General features: G+C 47.5%; 1 protein-coding gene across 4 annotated transcripts in view; it reads right to left on the reverse strand.

The window, feature by feature from the left end:
- Positions 1-24,746, reverse strand: part of ADPRM (ADP-ribose/CDP-alcohol diphosphatase, manganese dependent) — a 96,891-nt gene that overhangs the window by 18,175 nt on the left and 53,970 nt on the right. The window contains exons 4-6 of one of the 4 annotated variants that reach the window (XM_064378303.1): positions 18,872-19,005; positions 6,079-6,255; positions 3,700-4,907 (exon numbers count right to left, since the gene is read on the reverse strand). In XM_064378303.1, coding sequence (XP_064234373.1) covers positions 18,998-19,005 — 8 coding nt within the window. In that variant the 3' untranslated portion in view covers positions 3,700-4,907; positions 6,079-6,255; positions 18,872-18,997. The other 3 variants (XM_021676046.2, XM_021676045.2, XM_064378304.1) reach the window with 3 other exon arrangements.

Consider the following 24,746-nt stretch of genomic DNA (forward strand, 5'->3'; position numbering starts at 1 on the left):
GACGGGAGAAATGGAGAGTAATTGCTTAATGGGTGTGGGGTCTCCATTGGAGGTGATGAAATTGTCTTGAAACCAGATAGGACTGATGGTTGCTGCCGCTGATGCAGAGTTGTGGCCTTGTGGGAAAATGCAGGCCCAGCTCTGCACCCTCAGACAGCAGGCAGTGGGCAGGGGTGGCTGAGGGCAGCAGTGGTGACTGGTTGGCCTGGCCTCCCAGGCACAAGGAGTGGGACTGTGTCTTTTAGGCAGCAAGGAGTCACCAACCACGGGCCCCAGGAGCAGAGACTGTTCGCCTCCTGTTCCAATGCCTGATTAAACTGACCTTTCTTTTTTTTGAGAGAAAGAAAGAGAAAGAAAAACGGGGAGAGAGAACAGGATTCTTGCTCTATTGCCCGGGCTGGAATGCAATCTAAAAATATGTATTAAAAACCTCTTTTATGCTGATAATTGTGCTTAACAACGGAGACAGGAAGGAATAAGGGAAGAAAATAACAAACAAACAGCCAACCAATATTTCATTTAAGTCTGTGAAATGCTATGCAAATGCTGAAAAGTTATTTACTTCCAATTTTCCAATTATGTGGTCACTTTCAAAATAGGTGTCATGTGATATTGAGAAAAATGTATGTTCTGTGGACCTGGGGTGGAGAATTCTATAAATACTCACTAAGTTTACTTATTCTAGGTCTAAGTTCAAATCATAGATGTCCCTATTAATTTTCTATGTCGTTGATCCATCAAATATTAACAATGTGGTGTCAAAATCTCCCGCTATTATTGTGCGGGAGTCCAGGTCTCTTTATAAGTCATTAAGAACTTGTCTTATGTATCTGGATGCTCCTGCATCGGGTGCATATATATTTATAATCATTAACTCCTGTTGTTGCATTGATCCTTTTACCATTATGTAATGTCCTTCTTTGTTTCTTTTAGTCTTTGTTACTATTAAAGTCTATTTTGTGAAAGACGAAAGTTACAACTCCTGTTTTGTTTTTTTTTCTTTTTCTTTTTTTTTTTTGCTCTCCATTTAATTGGTGAATCTTCATCCCTTTGTTTTGAGTTGCTTGTGAAATAGATCTGGATACAGCATACTGAAGGGTTTTGACTTTTTTATTCAATTTACCTGTCTGTATCTTTGATTGGGGCATTTAATCCATTTAAATTTAGAATTAATATTAATATTTGTGAGTTCAGGATTGTCATTTAATGCTAGCTGGCTATTTTGCCCATTAGTTGACGTAGATTCTTCATTATAGAAATACTCTTTATGTTTTGGTAAGTTTTTGGGATGACTGATACTGGCTGTTCCTTTCTGTTTGTAGTGCTTCTTTCAGAAGCTCTTGTAAAGCAGGCCTGGTGGTGATGAAATCGCTGAGTGCTTGCTTGTTTGCGAAAAATTTTCTTTTTCCTTCACTTATAAAGCTTAGTTTGGCGGGATATGAGATTCTGGGTTGAAAATTCTTTTCTTTGAGGATATTTAATATTGACCCCCACTCTCTTCTAGTTTGTAGGGTTTCTGGTGAGAGGTCTGCTGTGAGTCTGATAGGCTTCCCTTTATGGGTAACGTTACCTTTCTCTGTAGCTGCCCTTAGAATTTTCTCCTTTATTTCAACCCTAGTGAATCTAGCGATAATGTGTCTTGGAGTTGCTCTACTTGAGAAATATCTTTTAGGTATTCTCTGGATTAGCTGGAGTTGAGTATTGTCCTGCCTTACTAGATTAGGAAAGTTTTCCTGAATAATATCCTGAAGAATATTTTCCAACTTGGGTTCATTCTCTTCATGACATTCAGGTATACCTATCAATCGTAAATTAGGTCTTTTCACATAGTCCCATATTTCTTGGAGACTTTGCTCATTCCGTTTTACTCTTTCTTCTCTAATCTTGTCTTCTCATTTCATTTCATTAAGTCGGTCTTCGACTTCTGATATCCTTTCTTCTGCTTGATCGATTCGACTGTTAAAACCTGTGCATACTTCACGGAGTTCTCGTATTGTATTCTTCAGTTCCATTAATTCACTTATATTCCTCTCTAAATTGTCTATTCTCGTTAGGATTTCTTCAAACCTTTTTTCAAGGTTCTTAGTTTCTTTACATTGGGCTAGAACATGTTCTTTTAAGTCACTAAAGTTCCTTATTATCCACTTTCTGAAGCCTAAATCTGTTAATGGAACACACTCATTCTCCATCAGGTCTTGTTCTCTTGTTGATGAGGAACTGTGATCACCTGTAGAAGGAGAGGCATTCTGATCTTGGGTATTCTCAGCCTTTTTACGCTGGTTTCTTCCCTTCATTGTGAGTTCATCCACCTGTCGTCTTTGTAATTACCTACTTTCAAATTAGGTCTCTGAGTGGACATCCAACTTGTTGATTCCCAGCGCCGAAATCTGAGCAACCCACTACGCCAGCCAATACAGCGGCATCAAGATTCATGGTGCTTTTCTGCCCGGGAATCTCCAGTCTGGCTTCCCTCTTGAGTCCCTTCTTCAATCAGGTAAATGGGCAACTCTACCTTCCCGGAGCTCCAAACATCGATCAGTCCCGTTTACTCTGCACCAAAAACCACCGCACAGGGGCGCTGGCAAAACCGCAACGCCGACCACAAGAGTCGCCCTGATGACCCGTGGGGCTCCTCCGCTGGGAATCTTCCGGTCCGTGGGTAACAAAAATTTGTCTGAAAGTGTGACGTTCTGTGCACTTTCTCCGGGAGCTATAATCCCAAGCTGCTAGTGATCAGCCATCTTGGATCTCTCTAAACTGACCTTTCAGGACAACTGGGAAAATACCACAGAGGAGCCTGCTGAGTACTGGTTTCAAATGCAGGCCAGATTCTATCTAGGAACAGGGCCCACTTGGGAGCAAGACTTTGCCAGAGATGAAAGAAAGGTATTGAAGGAGGAAGGAAGGCCAGGATGGTGAAGAGCTTGAGAAGCTTTCTTTCTAAGAGGAAAGGCCAGAAGAACAGCGAGGTCTTAACCAGACAAGGGGAAAGTTCAGGGAGTCCATGAGTGACGTCTTCAACCATCAAGACACCAAAAAGAAACTAGATTAGTTCCACATGAACCCCAGACAATAGAATTAGGACAGGAAATTAAAGAGTGAAGGTTTTACTCAACACTAAGAAAAACACCCTGGCTGGGTGCAGTGACTCACACCTGTAATCCCAACACTTTGGGAGGCCAAGGTGGGAGGATCACCTGAGACCAGGAGTTCAAGACCAGCCTGGGCAATACAGCAAGACCCCATCTCTACAAAAAATAAAAAATAAATTAGCCAAGCATGGAGGCACATCCCTGTAGTCCTGGCTATTCAGGAGACTGGGGCAGGAGGATCACTTGACACCAGGAGTTTGAGGTTACAGTGGTCTATGACAGTACCACCACCCTCCAATCTGGGCAACAAAGCAAGATCCTGGCTCTAAAAACAAAAACAAAACAAGAACAACAAACATGTTCTAGAAACTTAACATCTGTGAGCAGGGAGGCAGCTAGCCCATAGCATGTCCCTGTAGGAAAAAGGAAATGGTGCTCCCCTGGCAAGACCACTTACAGAAAGGCACCCCTTCAGGCTAACAGAGCCCTTAGTTCTGGACCAGGTGAGCCCAGAGCCTATGCTGAGCCAAAGCCTGGGTGAGCAGCCCTGTATGTGAGCATAATGGGCTGTCCTGGAAGCAGTGAATTCAGGATGTACCAGTTACTATGGCTGCATAACAAACCATGCTGAAACTCAGTGGCTTAAAACAATAATATCATTTATTTTGCTCAGAAATCTACAGATTGGACAGGGTTCCACAGGGATAGGTTGTCTGTGCTTACTCAGCATCAGTTGGGATGGCTTGCAGGCTAAGGCCTGAAGTCATCTGAAGGGCTCTCTCTCTCATGCATCTGGTGGTTGATGCTGGCTGATGGCTGAGATTCAAGCTGGTGTGCCTGCCAGAACATTCACAGATGCTTCTCCATGTCACCTGGGCTTCCTTACAACATGGCGGCTAGTGTTTCAAAGGTAAGGGTGGCTCAGAATAGAAAGAGCCAGGTGGAAGCCATGTTGCCTTTTAGAGTTCGTCTTGGAAGTCACATGATATCTTTCTTGCTGTAGTCTATCCATTGAGGCAGTCTTAAGGGGAAGGGAAATAGACTCCACCTCTAAACTGAGAGACTGACCGGGCTCTAGAAGCATAGGTGGGACTGGAAATATTGTCGAAGATGCTTTTTGGAAAATATAATCTGCCACAAGGAGGAGGCGATGTGATTACCTGTCTGGCAGGAGCCTGGTTGCACATATGAAGGGGCAGCTACTGCCTCAAGCCACCCAAAAAGCCAGGTTCCTGAGAGACCAATACTCTGATACTCCATTTCTTCCTATAGGCTATCACTGCAGGGTACCAGAGCCCCACCAAAGCAATCAGTACTAAGGGGTCTCTTCTTTCCTATGGAGAGGAGATCTCTGAGTCTGCATCCTGATACCTCCGCAGTTATTCCAAAAGTGTGGGCTTTGGAGATAGCCCAGATTGGGTTCAAATCCCATTCTGCTGCTGTGTGCCTTTGGGAAAGCTAGTTGAATACTCTGAGCCTATGTCCTTGGCCTATTGTGAGGATGGAATGATATATTCTGCATGTCCATATATAATACAATGATATATCCTTGCATCGGAGCCCTGATGAGGTCAGGTATGGCATTGAGAATGGTGCTGTTGGGGGGACTTCTGCAGAGAGGGAAAGTGGTACCACCTGGGTATACAACTGTCACACTGGCCCATCCAGATTCAGTCCTGAAAACTTCTGCTCCATTCCCACCACACCATGGCCACACTTGCACCACATCCAAGGAGCAGCTCACCCAGAGGCAGCATCCCTGGACAGGGAGCTGTCTGCTCCAGAAGTTTCCCTTCTGCAGCAGTCCCACAGGAGCTGAGGAGACCAATAGGATTAGGTTAATGAGGTCCTGGTCTGGGTGACCTTCCTGTTTATTAGGTGGCTGCTTTTTCCAGACAGTGATTAAGAGGCAGGCCCTGCAGGGTGGAGGTCCATTCCTTCCCAAGTAATTGAATCTCCTCCCAGTGGCCAGCTAAGGCATGGAGAGGTTAAGTACATTTCCCAAGATCACAAAGCCAGCCAGGCTGCCATCTGAGCTCCTTGGGGACAGTTCCCAGATGCTGGGAAGTGTCAGATCCTTTAAAAGTGTGCTTGATTAGAAAGCTACTTCTGCCAACTGGTGGCCCACCTGGCATAAACTACAGATGAAACCCCAGCCCCTTCTCCCCAGCATCCACCCAGTGCTGTCCACAGCAGAGGCTTTGAGCTCAAAGTGCAAGACTGTGTTCTCACTGACAGGGGTGATGGGAATGAACTTGGAGGTGGGAGTGGCCTGGGGTTGGGGCGGGGGGACTTCAGCTGAGCTGCTGGGAAGCAGGGGCAAGAAGCAGGGGGAGGCAGCATGACTAGGTGGTGAAGTGCAGGATTCTAGAATCCAAACACTGCCATTTACTAGCTCAGTGACATTGAACAAGTAAGGACTGCTCTACCCCACCTCCCTCATCTATAAAATGGGTATAATAAAGATATCTCACAGATAAGTAATTTTATTATACCCATTTTATAGATGAGGGAATAATTTTATTATACTCATTTTATAAATGAGGGAGGTGGGGTACAGAACCTCTATTTTGTCTCATAGATAAAATTACTGATCTCATAGGTGTACCTCACCTCTCTCATCTATAAAATGATAAAATTACTTATCTCATGTGGTAAACATTTAAAAAGTAGTTGACACAAAGCCCTGGCCAGGTCTGCTGCTGGACTGCTCTCTTGGCCTCTGGACTCCCAGAGGTTTTGCCATTGCAACTATCTACAAGAATCCAGGTTGCACTTCACCCCTTTCTCAGAACTGAGCGGGAAGACAGCAGCAGCATTAGTTGCTCATGTCTGAGACTCCGTGGGATGTGTGATAAGCACTTACTATGCTCCAAATACCGAGCTAGGTGTTTACTTACAAAGTCTAATGTTCCCTTTATGACGTCCAAGGCAAGTGAATGTTATATGGGAACAGGCTGAGACACTTGGGAGGTCAGGACCTTACCCAGGGCCTCCCACCTACAGTCAGCGAGTGAAGGGGCTGGCATTCAAACCCAGGTCTTTTGGACTCCTGTGTTCATGTTCTTGCCTATAATTGATGGTGGTCATATGTTCCAGGAAGAATCAACAGGAGAGTAGTCTGAAGAGGTTTCATTCTTCTTTGTCAAGGGAGCACATGAGCCTTAAGAAAGGAAGAACAGCCTATACTATTAACATGTAATTTTTGTCTGCATTGCTTTGCTTTACTTCTTATCCAGAATTGACCCAGGAGTCCGAATATTCCTCACATCACTTTGTTTGTGGTAGACAATAAATTTCCAGGAGGATCTGACATATTAAGGCAAGCTGTCTTTAATAAATGAAGGTCTGGTTTGCAATGGGGAAAGCACAAAAAGCAAAAGGGACTTGCCAATTTCACTAACAGTTACCACAAGTTTTCTTCATCTCAGCACTACTGACATTCTACTGCAGATAATTCTTTGTTGTGGGCGACTATGCATTACAGGATATGTAGCGGCACCCCGGGTCTGTAGCTACTGGATGCCAGTAACACACACTCCTCCCTCCTCACTACTAGTTAAGACAACCAAAAATGTCTCTACACAGTGCCCAACATCCCCTGAGGGGCAATGGTGGTTGAGAGCCACCGTGCTAAATTTTAACACTGTAAGTATGAGCCACTACAATCAGACCAGAAAATGAAATAAAGTTAGTTCACTTCCTTACATGACATATTAAATTAAACTTCAGATGAATTAAAGAATTTAAGGCTCTGGTTGGGTGTGGTGGCTCACACCTGTGATCCCAGCACTTCGGGAGGCCAGGGCGGGAGGATTGTTTGAGGCTCAGGGGTTCGAGATCAGCCAGGGGAACAATGTGAGACCCCAATCTTTATTTGTAATATATTCATTTTTAAATTTAAAAAATTTTAAAAATTAAAAGTAATCAAAGAAGTAAAATAATAATAATAATAATCAAAAAAGTAAAAGATATAGGTGAATGTTTATCTGGCCCCATGGACTTAAAAATTAGGATGTCCATAAAGCAAAAACATCATAAACAAAAGTAAAATTCAATATGACAGATACTATATGACACATAACATATATGCATATCTGACAGTCTACATTCTAAATGACATATAAAGGATTAATAACCCTACATTATAAATAACTTTTACAAATAGATAATGAAAACCACTTCTCTAACAGGGGAAAAATAAAATGCAAGGAGTATGAATTGGTTATGTGTAAAAGAAGAAAAGCAAGTAGACATTGTGTTTGTTTTTTAGTAACCAAAAAATGCAAATTAAAACAATTGCAATGTACCTCCCTGCATATGCAATTGGAAAAAAAGATGCTTCTAAATAGTAATATCCCATTGTTGGGAAAATGTGCAGAATCTGGCACTGCAGATGTGAATTTATGCAGTTTTACCTTTGCAAAGAAGAGTTTGGTGTTAAAATGGGCATATATTTTAACCAAAACATTTTATTTCTATAAATTTATCTAGAAAAAAATCATGAAGGTGTTCAAAATGTATCATCAAGACTGTTTATCACAGCAGGAGGCTGGCTGGTGCATTAATGATGTTACATCCGTAAAGGTAAATTCTATGCAGTCTGTTAAAGGGATGTGTAGACAGTGTTTTGCAAACTGGCCTTTTCTGAGTCCAAGTGGCTCCCTGAGGTGTTTCGGTGGTTGTGTCTGGTGGGAGGGTGCCAGGGGACAAGCACACGTGACTGGCAGCTTCGCACTCGTATTTGAACCAATCCGGTTCAACTTTCGTCTGTTTCACCTATTAAGCTTCTGGAAAAGCTCCCTTAATGCATTCCAGAGCTAAAAAGAGCTTGCAAAACACTGTTATAGAATAATGTAATTATGGGAAGAGCATGAGTTTGGAGTCACACAGATCTGGCTATCATCCTAGTTCTGCCACTAATTTGATTGTGACACTAAGCAGTATACTGTCTCCCTCTGTGAAATAGAATAGCAATGGTTCCTATCTTATCATTACTGTTGTGAGAATTGAGATAATATGTGAAGTGCACAGAGCCCATCGCATAAAAAGCAACAGTGGCCTGGCACGGTGGCTCACACCTGTAATTCCAGCACTTTGGAAGGCCAAGGCAGGCAGATCACAAGGTCAGGAGAGCGAGCCCATCTTGGCTAACACAGTGAAAGCCCATCTCTACTAAAAATTAAAAAAAAAATTAGCCTGTTTTGGGGGCACGCACCTGTAGTCCCAGCTACTCAGGAGTCTGAGGCAGGAGAATCGCTTGAACCTAGGAGGCGGAGGTTGCAGTGAGCCGAGATTGCCCCATTGCACTCTAGCCTGGGCGATAGAGCGAGACTCCATCTCAAAAAAAAAAGAAAAAGAAAAAGAAAAAAAAAAGCAACAGTGAAGGTTAGTTGTGATGATTATTTGCAACGAAATGCAAAAATGTTCACAGAGACACTGAACAAGACTTATACACAGTATGATCACACGTGTGGAAAGGTGTACACGGATCATGTGTGAGAAAGAAGGTATATATAAAAGCTGCCATTCATTTTTGCTGGGGGGTTGACTTATCGGTGGTTCGTAGATAACTTTTTGCTTCCTCTCCTAGAAAGTGCTTTTATAAATTGCTAAGACAGACCCTGCATCTCTGTATCAGCAAGGGAGGTCATCTGATACTGACCCACATTCCTTTCTGCTATGTCCCCACCGTCAGACAGAGCTAGACTTACCTCTAGCCTACATGAGAGGTAGGATTTATGTCATCTTCAACACTCATCTTGTCCACTAATGCTGGACATGTAGGAGATGATATATTCATGTCAATATGATATATTTGGGGATTGCTTAAACCCAACAGAGAATTTCTCGTGGGAGCTGATGGAAGGGTGCTATACATCACAAAATGCCAGAGTCTCCTAAGCCCTGAGGACAGATTTCTCCAAAATGGGGTGGGGACAAGATTGCCAAATGTGCCAGTTACTTTTTCTGTCTGCTTTGACATAAATGCTTTTATTTATTATGGGATGTCTTTGATATTGTGATAGGAAAGGACAGAACAGAAAAGGGATTTTAGAATGTGAGAAAGGGCATGGGCCATATAAAACGATCTCAGTGCTGGGCGCGGTGGCTCACGCCTGTAATCCCAGTACTTTGGGAGGCTTAGGCAGACAGATCACTTGAGGCCAGGAGTTCAAGACCAGCCTAACCAAAATGGCAAAACCCCATCTCTACTAAAAAAAAAAAAAAAGCCGGAATTATGGCAGGCACCTGTAATCCCAGCTACTCAGGCGGCTGAAGCAGGAGAATCGCTTGAACCTGGGAGACAGAGGTTGCAGTGAGCAGAGGTCACGCCACTGCACTCTAGCCTAGATCACAAAGCAAGACTGTCAAAAAAAAAAAAAAAATCTCAGTTTTATATGAGGCTACATTATCTGGCAGCCATCAGGAGGTCAATGAAATGTTCTAAGAATTTTCAAATCAGTCTGACCCCTGTCCTCTCTACCCCAGGAACATCACAACTACTGATGGGAGTGTGGGTGAGTGTGTTTTGCAGAGAATTCAAGCGTTGAAAGGATCCAGGTCAGGTATTCAGGCCTAGTGCAGAACTGCCCAACAGAACTCTCTGGGAGGGTGCACATGTTCTATATCTGTGCTATCCCACAGAGCAGCCACTAACCACATGCAGCCAGTGAGCACTTGAATGTAGCTCACGGAACTTGATTAACTTTTTGATGTTTTTCATGTTAATGAACATATATTTAAGTAGCTGTATGTAGCTCGTGGCTACCTTATTGGGTAGCTGAACATAGTGGTTAAAAACACTCTCTGAATCCAGATTGCCTGGGTCTGAATGGCAGCTATGCTCACCTGTATTACTTTGGGTAACTTATTTTACCTCTCTGTGCCTCACTTTTCCCAATCCTTAAAATGGGAATAATACTAGGCCAGGCACAGTAGCTCAGGCCTGTAATCCCAGCACTTTGGGAGGCCAAGGCGGGTGGATCACGAGATCAGGAGTTTGAGACCTGCCTGGCCAACATGGTGAAAGCTCGTCTCTACTAAAAACAAAAACAAAAAATTAGCCAGGCATGGTGGTGGGCACCTGTAGTCCCAGCTACTTGGGAGGTTGAGGCAGGAGAATCGCTTGAACCCGGGAGGCGGAGGTTGCAGTGAGCCAAGATCGCACCACTGCAAACCACCCTGGGCAGCGGAGGGAGACTCCGTCTCAAAAAAATAAAATAAAATAATGGAAATAATGCTAGTACCTAAGCAGAATCACATGAGTTTTCATACACACTGTGCTTGTAACAGCTCATAGAAAGCCTTCTCTATGCTGTTGTGTGGATTTTCTCTATTTGCCCCTTCTGATCCACTCTCCGCTCCTCTCTGCTCTGTGCCGCAGTAAGTTAGTCTTTATGGACCACATCAGCGGTGCTCATGCCCTTGGACTTGCAGCTGGCTGGACCAGTAAGAAGCACTGACAGGAAACTGAAGGCAGGAGGGAGGAGACAGAGGTCAGGGTATTTACTTCCCGTTCCCTCCCTGCCAGGTCCCAGTGGTGCACCACTCCATTCAAGGCCACAGCCCCAGCCAGGCAGCCCTCTCCTCCAACAGTCCTCTCCAGATTCCAGTTCCAGCTCCATCTCCTTGTCTAGGAGTGGTAGGGATTGGTTCCTGGTTATTGTCCGCCCTGGTGCTTCCTCAAAACCCTTAACTGGCTTCTCTTCATCCTGTCCATACCTTTGTAAAGAGTTCCTGTGGCTGGGCGTAGTGGCTCATGCCTGTAATCCCAGCCCTTTGGGAGGCCGAGGCAGACAGATCACCTGAGGTCAGGAGTTTGAGACCAGCCTGGCCAACATGGAGAAACTCTGTCTCTATTAAAAATACGAATATTAGCTGGGCATGGTGGCAGGCGCCTATAACCCCAGCTATTCAGGAGGCTGAGGTAGGAGAATCTCTTGAATCTGGGAAGTGGAGGTTGCAGTGAGCTGAGATCATACCACTGCCCTCCAGCCTGATGATACAGCAAGACTCTATCTCAAAAAAAAATTTTTTTTTTTTTGAGATGGAGTTTCGCTCTTGTTACCCAGGCTGGAGTGCAATGGCGCGATCTCGGCTCACCGCAACCTCCGCCTCCTGGGTTCAGGCAAGTCTCCTGCCTCAGCCTCCTGGGTAGCTGAGATTACAGGCACGCACCACCGTGCCCAGCTAATTTTCCGTATTTTTAGTAGAGACGGGGTTTCACCATGTTGACCAGGATGGTCTCGATCTCTTGACCTCGTGATCCACCCGCCTCGGCCTCCCAAAGTGCTGGGATTACAGGCGTGAGTCAAAAAATTTTTTCAAAAAAGAGTTCCTTTACTAAACTCTCCACAATGGCCCCATTTGAGGGTGCTTTTCACTTTCTGCCAGACCCCGACATGGAGTTATTGTTCTGCAACTGTTACCATTTCACCAGTGCTCAAACAGCAAGGCAGCCAGTGAGTGTGCAGGGGCCTTAGAGGCATCCGAAGCACTGGTTGGCTTTCTCTTTCTGATGCACTTCTAAGTCTTATTCACTGATCTCAGCTGGTTGGCTGGGGACCTTTAGACATGGGAGATGATCATCAGTGAGAAGAGGATGTGTTTTCTCCACGAGAATCCCTATCTCCAGAGGACACAGTTGGATGCACTTAGTTCGCCAGCCAAAGCCACAGACATTCTAATTGCTGCTTTTCTGAGTTTTACATGGGGATATTGAAAGCCTAAATCCATTTATCTATTTTCCCTGCCCCAGTGGAAGCAGGTCTGTACCCCCTCCACAAGACTGCCTGCCTGTCACACCCTTACCCATAGCCATCCTGAGGACAGATGGGATTAACTATGTTTCCCTAAAGAAGACACACAAGCTGTGACTCTGCCATTGGGCCTTATTGGCTGGAATGACAAAGCCAGCAGCCAAGGTGAAGGGTGGTTGCCAGGTGCTTGAGGTGGGGCCAAGGGTGAACTTAAATGAGATTGAGATGAAAGCTGGAACGGCAGCACTGAGCTTTGGACTGATTGATCCACTGTATCAGCAAATATTTACCATTTGCAAGGCACTGGTCTATCTGTGGGGTTTCATATTTGTAAATGTCAAAGAAAGTCCACTCTGGTAAACTTAAGGAGAACGGCCAGCAGTGGTGGCTCACACCTGTAATCCCAGCACTTTGAGAGGCCAAGGCGGGTGGATCGCAAGGTCAAGAGATCGAGACCATGGCCAACATGGTGAAAACCCGACTCTGCTACAAATACAAAAAATTAGTCAGGCATGGTGGCATGTGCCTGTAGTCCCAGCTACTCAGGAGGCTGAGGCAGGAGGATCTCTCGAATCCAGGAGGAGGAGGTTGTAGTGAGCCAAGATTGCGCCACTGCACTCCAGCCTGGCAACAGAGCGAGACTCTGTCTCAAAAAAACAAAACCAAACAATAAAAACAACAAAAAGGAAAGGATATCGAGTGGGTCCCCAAATGACCACAGAACAGAATCTGGAGAGCCAGATTCTGAGAATGGGCAGCTGATGGGGAGGCTAAGGCAAGCTCATGCCAAAGAACCAGTCACCCTCCCCTGCCATGTGAGCGCTGGGGTCCCCAACTCACCACACCTGCTGTGGCTTCTGGGGACTTGACCCTTGTAGATGCTACCACCAAAGCATTCTCCACCCTCTCTGCTGCTTTGGGTCACCAGCTCCCAATTCAAAGGCTCAGGCTGGTGAGACAGCTTGGCTGAGACAAGACCACGTGCCCATGTCCCCTGTGCCAGGGGACCGGGCAAGCAGAATTTTTCAGGTTGTATGGAGAAATGAGTTCTGTCTCCCATCAAGATGCTATGGCAGGATTAGATGCACATGGTGGCACACACCTGTGGTCCTGGCTATTCAGGAGGCTGAGGCAGGAGGATCGCTTGGGCTCAGGAGTACAAGGCTGCAGTGAGCTATGACTGTGCCACTGCACTCCAGGCTGGGTGACACAGTGAGACTCTGTCTCTAAAAAAATATATAAATAGGCCAGGTGCGGTGGCTCATGCCTTTAATCCTAGCACTTTGGGAGGCCGAGGTGGGTAAATCATCTGAGGTCAGGAGTTTGAGACCAGCCTGGCCAACATGGTGAAACCCCATCTCTACTAAAAACACAAAAACTAGCCAGACGTGGTGGTGGGTGCCTGAAATCCCAGCTACTCGGGAGGCTGAGGCAGAAAAATCGCTTGAATCCAGGAGGCGAAGGTTGCAGTGAGCCAAAATCATGCCATTGCACTCCAGCCTGGGCGACAGAACAAGACTCCATCTCAAAAAAACAAAAGAAAGAAAAAAGAAAAAATAAATAAATAAGTAATAATTTTAAAATTAAAAAGTAAATTTTAAAAAGATATGGCAGGGAATTCCTCAAGAATAGGACAGGGTGAGATGTTGGAGATCCATTACAACAGCATGTAGGTAGATGAATACAGAGCCAGTAGTAACATGGAGGAGCTGACAGTCCAGACCTGTACGTCTCCAGTGTTAACGTGCATGTGCATAAGAGCACCTGGGTAGTTCAGCTGATGTCCAGATTCACCGCCCCACCTGAGTAGGCCTATGGCAGGGTCTGGGAATATACTTGACTCTGAGACAGGTAGTTCCCAACTCAAGGTCCTCTGAGAGTACAGACGAGGCTCTGACCTATCCCAAGGAGATAGGCTGAGTCTTAAAGAAGAAAGGGGGCAGAGGAAGCGAAGAGGAAGAGGACAATTCAGGCAGGTGGAATGCGATGAGCAAAGGCACCAGCGTGATTCTTTTATGTGCCCTATGCTGGGTACATAAAGGAATCATAAGGAATTCAAAGAGACAGAAACTTATAAGAAACGAAAACAGCAAGAATGGGTGAGGTGTAGGAGGTGAGTAGGGGCTGGGTTACCAAGGAGGCTTCGATACCATTCCAAAGGAGTTTGGCTTTATCCTTTAAACCAATATTTTTCACACAGATTGTGACCCTCTGTGGATCATGAAATCAGTGTACTGGGTCCTTGGCCAGCAGTTTTTCAAAGTGATACAGAATATAAACTCAAACTCAGGTCAGTTTTTATTTGTTTGTTTTGAGATGTCGCACTCCGTTACCCAGGCTGTGCAGTGGCATGATCACAGCTCTCTGCAGCCTCGACCTCCTGAGCTCAAGCGATCCTCCCACCTCAGCCTCCCCAGTAGCTGTACTACAGGTACACACCACCACACCCAGGTAATTTTTGTATTTTTTGTAGAGACAGTATGGTAAACATACTGCCCAGGCCTGGTCTTGAACTCCTGGGCTCAAGCAATCCTCCCACCTCAGCCTCCCGGAGCGCTTCGATTACGGGCATGAGCTACTGCACTTGGCCTCAGGTCAGTATTGATTCTTCTAAATTTTATTTCTGTTATATAAATAAGTGTATTGTAAAATCAGCTGCAATGTAAAATAAATTTCTTTCAGTGGGTCAAGTTCACAAATCTGTGAGCTTCTCTGTGCCCTTCCCATACCTGTCCTTTTTGATTAATTTTGCCAAAGCCATTTTCTTACCACCAAAAAAAAAAAAAGCCATTCCTTACCGCCCAGCCTAGTGAAAAACCTGGATTGGTAAGAAACGCCCACTCTGTTGACCTTGTACCTGTGGGTGGTGATTAATGAGCTCGAGTTTCAAAGGGCCCTGCAACTATTTAGTGCTGAATGGGTGTAAAGAATTAGAATCAGCCCACACTACCATCTCCCCTAAGTCCTTAGGATGCCATTTATTCATTTGCTCACTTGGAAAATACTTACTGTGAACTTCCAGGGAGGCACTGTGGTGCTAAATTTGTCTATAAGAGTACAGAGATGAATACTGCGTGGTTCTGAAACCACGCACACGCACAACTGCTGCCCACAGTCAATCGTGATCTATGATCCCCCTTCGCAGATGAGGGAGCATTTGTGTGGCTGTGAAAAAGCCAAGGTGGGATTTGGATTTGGAGGGGCCAGGAGACAGGAGGAGGACAGTGACCAGGCAGAGGGGACAGGCATGAGCGATGTCCCAGAAGGGGCAACCCTGCCGGACTACTCAGTGGCTGCAAACAGCTCGGCATGCATTCCTTGTGCTCTGGACAAGAGAAACAGCGTGAGGAGGGGCCAGCTGAGGCCTCTTTGATGGGGGTAGAGGGCTAAGCTCAAGGGGGTATGAAAATCAGGGCACAGACTTGAGCTGATACATAGCTGGAGCACTTAGGAATGAATCTGAGGGGCTTAAAAGCTATTACATGAAAGGGAGGGGAACAGAGTAGAATCGTGGCTCAAAAATAGGTATTGAGTGTCTTGTCTTCAAAGCCCTCTCCAACTGTACTAGCAGGGCTGGGTTAGAGCCTCCTCCGTGTCACCCCTGTGCTTCCCCAGGGTAATCATCCCTTCCTTACTCATTTCCCCCACGCTGCAAAAATCCAAGAGGACAAGAACTGTATCTTGTTCACTTGCCCTTTATATGGCACCTTGGATTCAGCAGCTGCTCCCTAAATGTCAAATGAATGAATGAATCAACTGGCCCAACGTTCCTCTTCCCCAGTCTTTCCTTTGACACATCACACCCAAATGCTACATACACTTCCACTCTGCCTCAGAATCTACCCCCTTGGTTCCTTCTCCTTGGGGCTGTGTGCAAAGTTCTCGTTTATCCTGTAGATAAGCAGAGCCCAGGTCTGGTCAAAGGGAAGTGAGCACATGGCTGTGAACCAGGCAGTGCTGGAAAATCCCGGCCTGGTCCCAGGCTGCTCCGCCCAGTGCCGTCCCCAACCCCCTTCCCGGCACACATGGGAAACTCCTGGGAATAGAAGACCTTCAGGGGCATGAGGGCAGTCTGGGTAGGAAGAACAGGGTGATACAGTCCTTCAGCCTGGAGGACTACTCTTCCCTTGGATGGAAGACAGTGGGTGGGCATGCCTGCCCAGGTTTCTTCTACCACATCATATTCCACCAGACCCCTTCAGAGTCTGAAAAGGGGTTGGCCAACTTTTTCTGAAAAGGGCCAGATAGTGAATGTCTCAGACTTTGCAGATCAGACGGCCTCTGTTGCAGCTACTCAGTTCCACCCTTGTAGCAAGAAAGCAACAGAAAAAAGATGACAATGGAGGGGCGGGGCTGTGTGTTCCGGGAACCCTTATTTACAAAAGCAGGTGGCTGGCCTGAGCGGCCTTGAGGGCAGTCATTTAGAACTTGGTGCTGCCAAGTCCCCACAAAGTCCACTCCACCCCCGGGAGAAAGGGTTCTAGAGCAGCAGTTCTCAACGTGGGGGGATGTTGCCCGCATAGGGGACATCGGACAAGGTTTGGGGACATTGCTGGTTGCCGCATCTGGAGGGGGATTACTACTGGCATCTGGTGGGTCAAGGCCAGGGATGCTGCTCAGTCTCCTACAGTGCACAGGACGGTGCTCACAACAAGGAATTTCCCAGCCCAGAGGGTCCACAGCGCCCAGGTTGAAACACCCAGCTCTAAAGCAGTGGCTCTCAAAGCGGGGTCATTATCACCTGGGAAATTGTTAGACTTGCAAATCATCTACCCATCCCCTGCACTGAATAGGCAACCCTGGGGGTGGGGCCCAGCAAAGTGTGTTTGGACAGGCCTTCCAGGTGATTCTGATGCTTGCTAAAGCTTGAGAACGCTAATGCTGAAAGAGACCAAGAGGGGTGGAAGAGAGGAGTGGAAGGACAGGGAGGAAAGGCAGGCAGGACGGGCAGACGCAGAACCCCCGCCGCCGTTTGCCAGGCTCTGAGCCAGGGAGGGGCCTCCAGGGCAGTGAGACGTTGACAATTGGGAGACACAGAGAGAAGCCTCAAGGTGGCAGCAGGTGAGGTGGAGGGGCATGGAAAGGGCCCAGGCGAGGCTCCCGGGATGAGAGTGCTCAGCTAAGCCTAGAGGAGATGGAGGAGATGCCAGATCAAGGGGGTGAGGGCAGGCTGGGTGGGAAGAACAGGGTGATATAGAAAGGCAGAGAAACCAGAGAGAGAGAGAAAGGGAAAGAGTGGGGGAAAGGAAAAAGAGGGGGGAGGGGGACAGAGAAAGGGAGAGAGAAGAAGGGGGTAGAGAGGAAGAGAGAAAGGGAGAGAGAGGAGGAGGAAGGATGAGAGAGGGAGGAAGGGAAAGGGAGAGGGAGGGAGAAAGGAAAAAAGGGAGAGAAGGAGAGAGAGGGAGGGGAGGGAGATGATGGAGAGAGGAAGAGGGGAGGGGGTAAAGAGGAAGAGAGAGAAAGGGAGAGAGGGAGGGAAAGGGAGAGGGAGGGAAAAAGAGATAGGAAGGGAAAGAGAGAAGGGGGAGGGAGAGAAATGGGGAGGGATAAAGAAGGAGGGAGAAAAAAGGAGAGAGAGAGGAAGGGAGAGGGGCAGAGAGAGATCCCTCTGGGAAACTGCAAGATGCTCAGCAGCCTCTAAGAGGCAGGGCTGCGAGGCAGGAGTTGGAGTGAAGCCAGACAGAATGACAACAGCCAGGACAGAGGGGCCCTGTTGTTGGCCAAGCAGCCTACAGTGGTTCTCAGCCCTGACTCAACCCATGAATTACCTGGGGAGCTTTAAAAAACATAGCCAATGCCCTAGTCTCACTGAAGATCTGCTGAGTCAGAAAGGCAACCAGACCACAGGGCAGTGTTAAGATTTTGTTTGTCTGTCTGTTTTGAGACAGAGTCTTGCTCTGTCGCCCAGACTACAAATCCAAAAAATTAGCCCAGCGTGGTGGCGCACCCCTGTAATCCCAGCTACTCCGAAGGCTGAGGCAGGAGAATCTCTTGAACCTAGGAGGCGGAGGTTGCAGTGAGCAGAGATCTTGCCATTGTACTTCAGCCTAGCGACAGAGCAAGGTGTTTTTAAAGCCCCAGGTGATTCTTCTAGGCAGCCAGGGTGGAGAGCACCTGAGCTGTAGCTGAGGGAAGAGAAAGACATTCAAGGGAAGCAATGCACACCCACTCTTTCCTTTGGCTCTCAAGGCACTCCATTTCATAAATAAAACATCAAGGCTCAGAGAAACTCAGTGACTTTTGCAAAGTCACAGAGCAAGCTGGTGATGGGACGGGGATTTCAGAGTCGTGGGACTTAAAGATCCCGGGGCAGGCAGGAAGAGCCCAACAGAGCTCCTTCGACCGGCTCTGGGGTGGGCAGGGCTTAGTGATGGAGAAGGGTACAAGAGGATCTCATATCCAACCACAGGGCGAACAGCGTGAGCTGGCAGAGGCCTGGGCTCCCTGGCATGTGGCCTTTTGGGACTCTTCTCCAAAGTGGCACAAAATGGGCTCTGCATCCACTCCTTCCCCCATGCCTCTCTCTACAGGCTGGACCTGGGCATGCTTCACTTTTTGGTGAGGCTGGTTCAGTTTTGCTACGACAAATGCAGCCCTCACAGCTAAGGGGCTGTTGGAAGCTCTTTGCAGTTTGCAAAGCGATTTCACTGGCATTAAGAGGCGTCCCGTGGGCTGGCTCTGTGCTCAGAAGAGGATTGTACAGGCGGTCAGCTTTCCAGTATAAGACATGGGAATGTCATGAGATAACAATGCGACCAAGGGTAGCCTCAGGTGTTCCAAACGGTACGGGTAGATGAGGTAGAGGAGCCTCCAAGAGTGCACACAGACTCAGAAACCTGCTGAAAGGAAGGACAGCTTGAGAAAGGAAGAGCAGGGCCCCCAGATGGAAGAGGAGGAAGGGGAAGAAAGGCCTTTTACATAGTCTTATTTACTCCTCACAACAGTCCTGAAAGGTAGGGCTATAGTCTCTATTTTATAACTGAGAAAACCGAAGCTTAGAGAGGTTATGTAACTTACCCAAGGTCACACAGCAAGGACCTGGCAAAGCTGAGACTCAGCCTCCTCAGGAAGAAGCCCATGCCCTCTGCTGGCAGCATGGAAGTGACTAGAAGTCAGGAGGGGACTTGGAGCATGGCTTTTACCTTAGGGGCCTGCAGAAAGACAGAGAGCAATCCAGTTACCGAAGTAGCCAGAATATCTTCAACACACCTCCCTTCCCCATCTCAATTTCTATAATTTCTCCTTCAGAGGAAGATCAGCGAACTGAGGCAATTATTCCAAGTTGCAAACAGACATAACCCTGGGAGGTGAGGACTCTTGTATAGGTCTTTTCTTTGTGAGGGACTTCACAGGGGCCTCCAAGATAACCATTCCTGTTCTTCTCCCCACCCCCTGCCTGCCCCTGCTGATATCCTAAACTGGAAATACTTCTGATTCGAATATTCTCCCTGTGTCAGTTTTCTTCCCTGGCATGCTTTCTGTGAGATTTCAAGAGGGAACCAAAGATGTCTATCTTTGCAATTTAATTAAAATGTGTTTGCTTGATGATTAATAAAGCAAGCTTCATCACTGCTCACACCTTTTTCTGTGCACTTTCCTAGCCATTTGAAGCATCCCCTCGATGGATAACTGGGCTGGGCAGTTATCCAAGGGAGTAGGGATCTGTCCTGCCAGAAATGCAGCAGCCAGAGCCCCAACCGCCTGAATGATGTCAGTACAGGACTCCCTAGTTGGGACCTAAATTAACCAGAAAGGAGGACATACTGGGTGCATTAGAAGAGCAAATAGCAGCAGGCACGGTGGCGCACTCTTGTAATCCCAGCAGTTTGGGAGGCTGAGACAGGCGGATCACAAGGTCAGGAGTTCGAGCAGCCAGGCCAATATGGTGAAACCCTGTCTCTACTGAAAATACAAAACAGTTAGCCGGGCATGGTGGCACACGCCTGTAATCCCAACTACTCAGGAGGCTGAGGCAGGAGAATTGCTTGAACCCGGGAGGTGGAGTTTGAAGTGAGCCGAGATCATGCCACTGCACTCCAGCATGGGTGACAGAGCAAGACTCCATCTCAAAAAAAAAAAAAAAAAAGAAAAGCAAATAGTGCAAATGTCATTCTCTCTCTGCACAAAAGTAAATTGCCCAAGCAGCGGACGTTTCCCTTAATGGGTGGCTTTGAGATCATGGGAGAGAAAAATGGAAAGAGAGTGAGCAGTCACTGTCTCCCAGGCAGTCCTTCCCAGCCAGCCCCTTGGGAGAAAAGCACAGACTCCTGGAAACAGCCAAAGTGCCAGGATCTGCACGGTTACCTGGAACAAAGAGGGTCAGAAAAAAAGTCAGCAGCCAGTGTCCCAAAACACAAGCCTCCTGGATTATGTTCCTTATCCAAGCTGACTCGCACACCCTCGCCAGGCCCCACCCAGCCCCACCCAGCCCCATCCAGCCGCACCCAGCTGCAAACCAGCGAGTCCTTCATGTGGTTCTTAGAGTGAAGGTATGAGACAGACAGAGCAGATCAAACAGCCTGAGTAGTCCAGCCAGCCCCCAAGTTCAAGTACGGACTTCACTTCAGACTTGGCTCTTAAAAGAGCATATTTTCTAGAAAAGCGGAGGAGGAGGGAACATGAGGACAGCAACTAGGAAGCAAGTCGGAGAATGTTTGGAGGCAGCCAGGCTGGCTGTTACAGAAAAGGGGGTCAAATCCTCGAGTCATCAAGCCCTCGTTGTCTTCGGCAGAGGCATTATATTGGGGCATGTTCTTCACTTCTCCAAGCTCCGCATTCCTCATCTGTGGAATGGGCCAGTTAAGCTCTTCCCAGTCTGCACGGGTGCTAAGGGGCTCCCATACGTGAGCACACAATAAAGGCTGCTCCTCCCTTGCTCCATCCTCCTCCATCGCAGGCGCTGGTAATTTCTCCCGCGTGCTCCTGCTTTATGGAAAATTCATATTAGTCCTTAGCTTTCCTGAGAGTGGATGGGGCTCCCAAACCAATAAAAAAAACTACTGGAGGTGGGCACAGTGGTTCACGCCTGTAATCCCAGCACTTTGGGAACCCAAGGTGGGCAGATCACCTGAGGTCAGGAGTTCAAGACCAACCTGGCCAACATGGTGAAACCCCATCTCTACTAAAAATACAAAACTTAGCTGGGCATGGTGTCAGGTGCCTGTAATCCCAGCTACTCGGGAGGCTGAGGCAGGAGAATTGCTTGAACCCGGGTGGCAGAGGTTGCAGTGAACCATGATGGCACCATTGCACTCCAGCCTGTGCAACAGAGCAAGACTCTGTCTCAAAACAAAACAAAAGAAACAAAAAACGACTGGAGGTCAAGGAATTTTAAATTCCCCACTGTTGCACAGTATATTCAACCCGTGTCTCCACAAACTTAATATTCCCAGAGATGTACATATATTAGTGGCTCAGTAAATAGACACAGGAGAGGCACAAGGTATACCTACTGAACAACTGAATGAATAAGTGAGTGAGTGAATGAATGAATGAATGATGCCTCCTCCTCACCATCCTTTCTCTCGGCCTTTGCAGCCCAGAGCTCTGAGTAATGGCTCCAGTAGGTTGGGCAGGGCCCAGGTTACTGTCCTCCAGAGAGAAGGGTCACAGCACAGCATGTCCAGGAGCTCCCCAGAGTAAACATAAACACTGACACAATGCTCACAATGAGGATGGCAAGACTCTTTGTCTCATGTGCCCTTTGTCCATGGTTCATGTGCCCTGGGGCTGCTAGGAGCCTGTGCCGTTACTAGGGAACCACCTCACTGAGCATTCAGGAAAGAAGGACCTTCCAGGGGTCAGAGGCCCAGGCCTGCTCCCTGCTGTTGAGAGGACCCTGTGGGGATTAGTGATGGGATCAGATAAGCCCACACCTGGACCATCCCTTGTACTAACTGAGAGCTTTGTCCTGTGCCCAATACAGGTTACATAAGGGACGGAGTTAGATGCCCAGGTTCTCCTGGAAGGAAACAATGGCTGCCAGGCCCTCCCTTCCAGAGAGAGAGAGCAGTGGTGCTGAGTCCCATCTAGTGAGGAAAGTGATGACCAGGCCGCAGCCTCAGGGAGGCTGGGAAGTGTTGAGTGGTGTTTGTGCCTTGATGTGTAATCCCCAAGGAAATGGATACGTGTTTTTTCCTGCTCCCTTTTTTTAATTTAAATTTTTTTTTAAGAGACAGAGTCTTGTTCTGTCACCCAAGCTGGAATGCAGTGGCATGATGATCATGATTCACTGCAGCCTTAACCTCCTGGGTTCAAGCAGTCCCCCCTCAGCCTCCCTAGTAGCTGGGACTACAGGCATGAGCCACCGCACCCAGCTAATTTTTAGATTTTTTTGTACAGATGGGGTCTCACTGTGTTGCCCAGGCTGGTGGTCTTGAACTCCTGGCCTCAAGTGATCCTCTTGCCTCTGCCTCACGAAGTGTCAGGATTGCAGAAGTGAGCCACCATGCCCAGCCCCCTCTCCCTTTTTAAAACCACTGATTCTCCGCCAGGGGTGATTTTGACTCCCCCTCCTCCACAGGGACATTTGGCCACATCTGGAAACATTTTTTTATTGTCCTGACTTGGAGAATCTTACCAGCATTGAGTGAGACCGGGAATGATACTTAAACTTCCTACCACGAACAGCACAGCAACCCACAGTAAACAATTACACAGCCCAAAATGTCTCTAGTGCTGAGGTTCAGAAACTCTGACCTAAGTAAGTGAATGAATGCATGCACACAACTGATATCTGTGTGCCCTACAAAAATGCAGGTATCTATATCTATGTACCTATCTTTTGGACCATTTTTGTGTGTGTGTGTGTGTGTGTGTGTGTGTGTGTGTGTGTGTGTGTCTCTCTCTCTCTCTCTCCCCCCCCCTCTCTCTCTCTCTCTCTCTCTCTCTCTCTCTATATATATATATATATATATATATAATCTCAGCACACACATAGCACCACAGTAAATATGCGGCAGAGATGGGGATAAGTTGACGAGCAGAAGAGAAGATAATATTTATTGAGCATCTACTATGTGCTAGGAATCACACCAGGCTGCCCCTGGTAAGAGGCATGACTTTGGGACAGGCTTTTTTTTTTTTTTTGAGATGGAGTCTTGCTCTGTCACCAGGCTGGTGTGCAGTGGCGTGATATCGGCTCACTGCAATCTCTGCCTCCCAGGTTAAAGCGATTCTCCTGCCTCAGCCTCCCCAGTAGCTGGGACTACAGGTGTGCGCCACCACACCCAGCTAAGTTTTGTATTTTTTAGTAAAGACAGGGTTTCACCATGTTGGCCAGGATGGTCTCAATCTTTTGACCTCGTGATCTGCCCACCTCGGCCTCCCAAAGTGCTGGGATTACAGGCAAAAACCACCACACTTGGCCAGGACAGGCCATTTTTTTCGGGTGAGACAATCCAGGGCTGACAGCTGAAAGCCACCTCTGGCAGCACTCCCAGGAGCTGGGCAAATAAGTCCTTCATTCCTGAAGAAAGGTCTGAGGCATTTCACAGCATCTACCAGTCACCTCACTAATAAAGGCCGGTTGTGGAGTTGTGTCCAGATCCTCTGCTTGCCTCTTCCCTTTACCCTCAAGTCTCTGCCTTCAGTCCCTGATTTACAAGGGGACCAAGAGGGTCAGGATTGACTGAGACCAGAGTCAAGACGGCATCGCAGCTCAGCGTTTCCCGGCCCTTCCTAGCAGTCCTGCACACTGAGCTTTGTCTCAGGTTCAGCTTCTCTGGAAACCCAACCTGCAACCCTGCTCTTCAGCAAGCCCCTTCAGCATTGTATGCCTCAGTTTCCTCATCTGTAAAATGGGGATTATCTTGACCACACTGTATGCTATTGTAAGGATTTAAAACACAAAGTTCCCAGGAAAAGAACTCAAGAAGTCTCCGTGACTGGAGTTCAAGCTGGACTAGAACTCAGCTCCAGGAGTGAGGGCTGGACGAGAGAAGCCCAATTGTGGAGCTTAGGACGGTGCAGCTGCAGGGCCCAGAAAGAGAACTCACTCCTGGCCACAGGATGGACCACCTTTATGCCCTCAGACCCCATAGTCTGACTTGGCCCCCTGCACTCTCTCTCCCTCCAACCCCCTACAGACCGACCCTTGCAAGATGGTTCCATCTCATTGTGCAGGACTCAGAACCTAGAATTTACATCACCATATAGCACTGGAAGTTAGTAATCTCCAGTGTTTTCAACTGAGGAGTGGAAACCCAGGTGTGCACACTGTGTTCTCAATAACATGTGAGTAACTCCTCTGGGGACACAAAGCTAGAGGTGGGACTCGGACCCAGGTATCCCAATTCCAAGGTCCTGGCACCAGGTGCCATGACACACTGCAGCAGGCAGCAAGGGAGAGAGACAGAGTTGCTTTACCAGGCACTGCCTTGGCCTTCCCTCTCTATGTTCATCCTCCTGTACTCCTCAAACAGTGTGGAGGTAGGCTGGGCACAGTAGCTCACGTCTGTAATCCCAGAACTTTGGGAGGCCAAGGCAGGCGGATCACAAGGTCAAGAGTTTGAGACCAGCCTATGGTGAAACCCTATCTCTATTAAAAAATACAAAAAATTAGCTGGGTGTCGTGGTGCACGCCTGTAGTCCCAACTACTGAGGAGGCTGAGGCAGGAGAATCGCTTGAACCTGGGAGACGGAGGTTGCAGTGAGCTGAGATCAAGCCACTGCACTCCAGTCTGGTGACAGGGTGAGACTCCATCTCAAATAAAAAAGTGCAGAGGTGAAGACCTCCTCGCCCATGAGCTCTGCTCATTCCTGCTCATTCTCGGGTCTCCTGTTCCCTAGGAGGTTTTTTGGACACCCCCTCCACGACCCAGGCTAGGTCAGTTCCCTCCCCATTCCTCATTTTATTCTCACATGACATGTTGTAATGATCCGTCATGCATAT

The sequence above is a fragment of the Aotus nancymaae genome, unplaced genomic scaffold (assembly GCF_030222135.1).
Source record: "Aotus nancymaae isolate 86718 unplaced genomic scaffold, 86718_ANA_hifiasm-v0.15.2.pri h1tg000018l, whole genome shotgun sequence".
Classification (NCBI taxonomy): Eukaryota; Metazoa; Chordata; class Mammalia; order Primates; family Aotidae; genus Aotus; species Aotus nancymaae.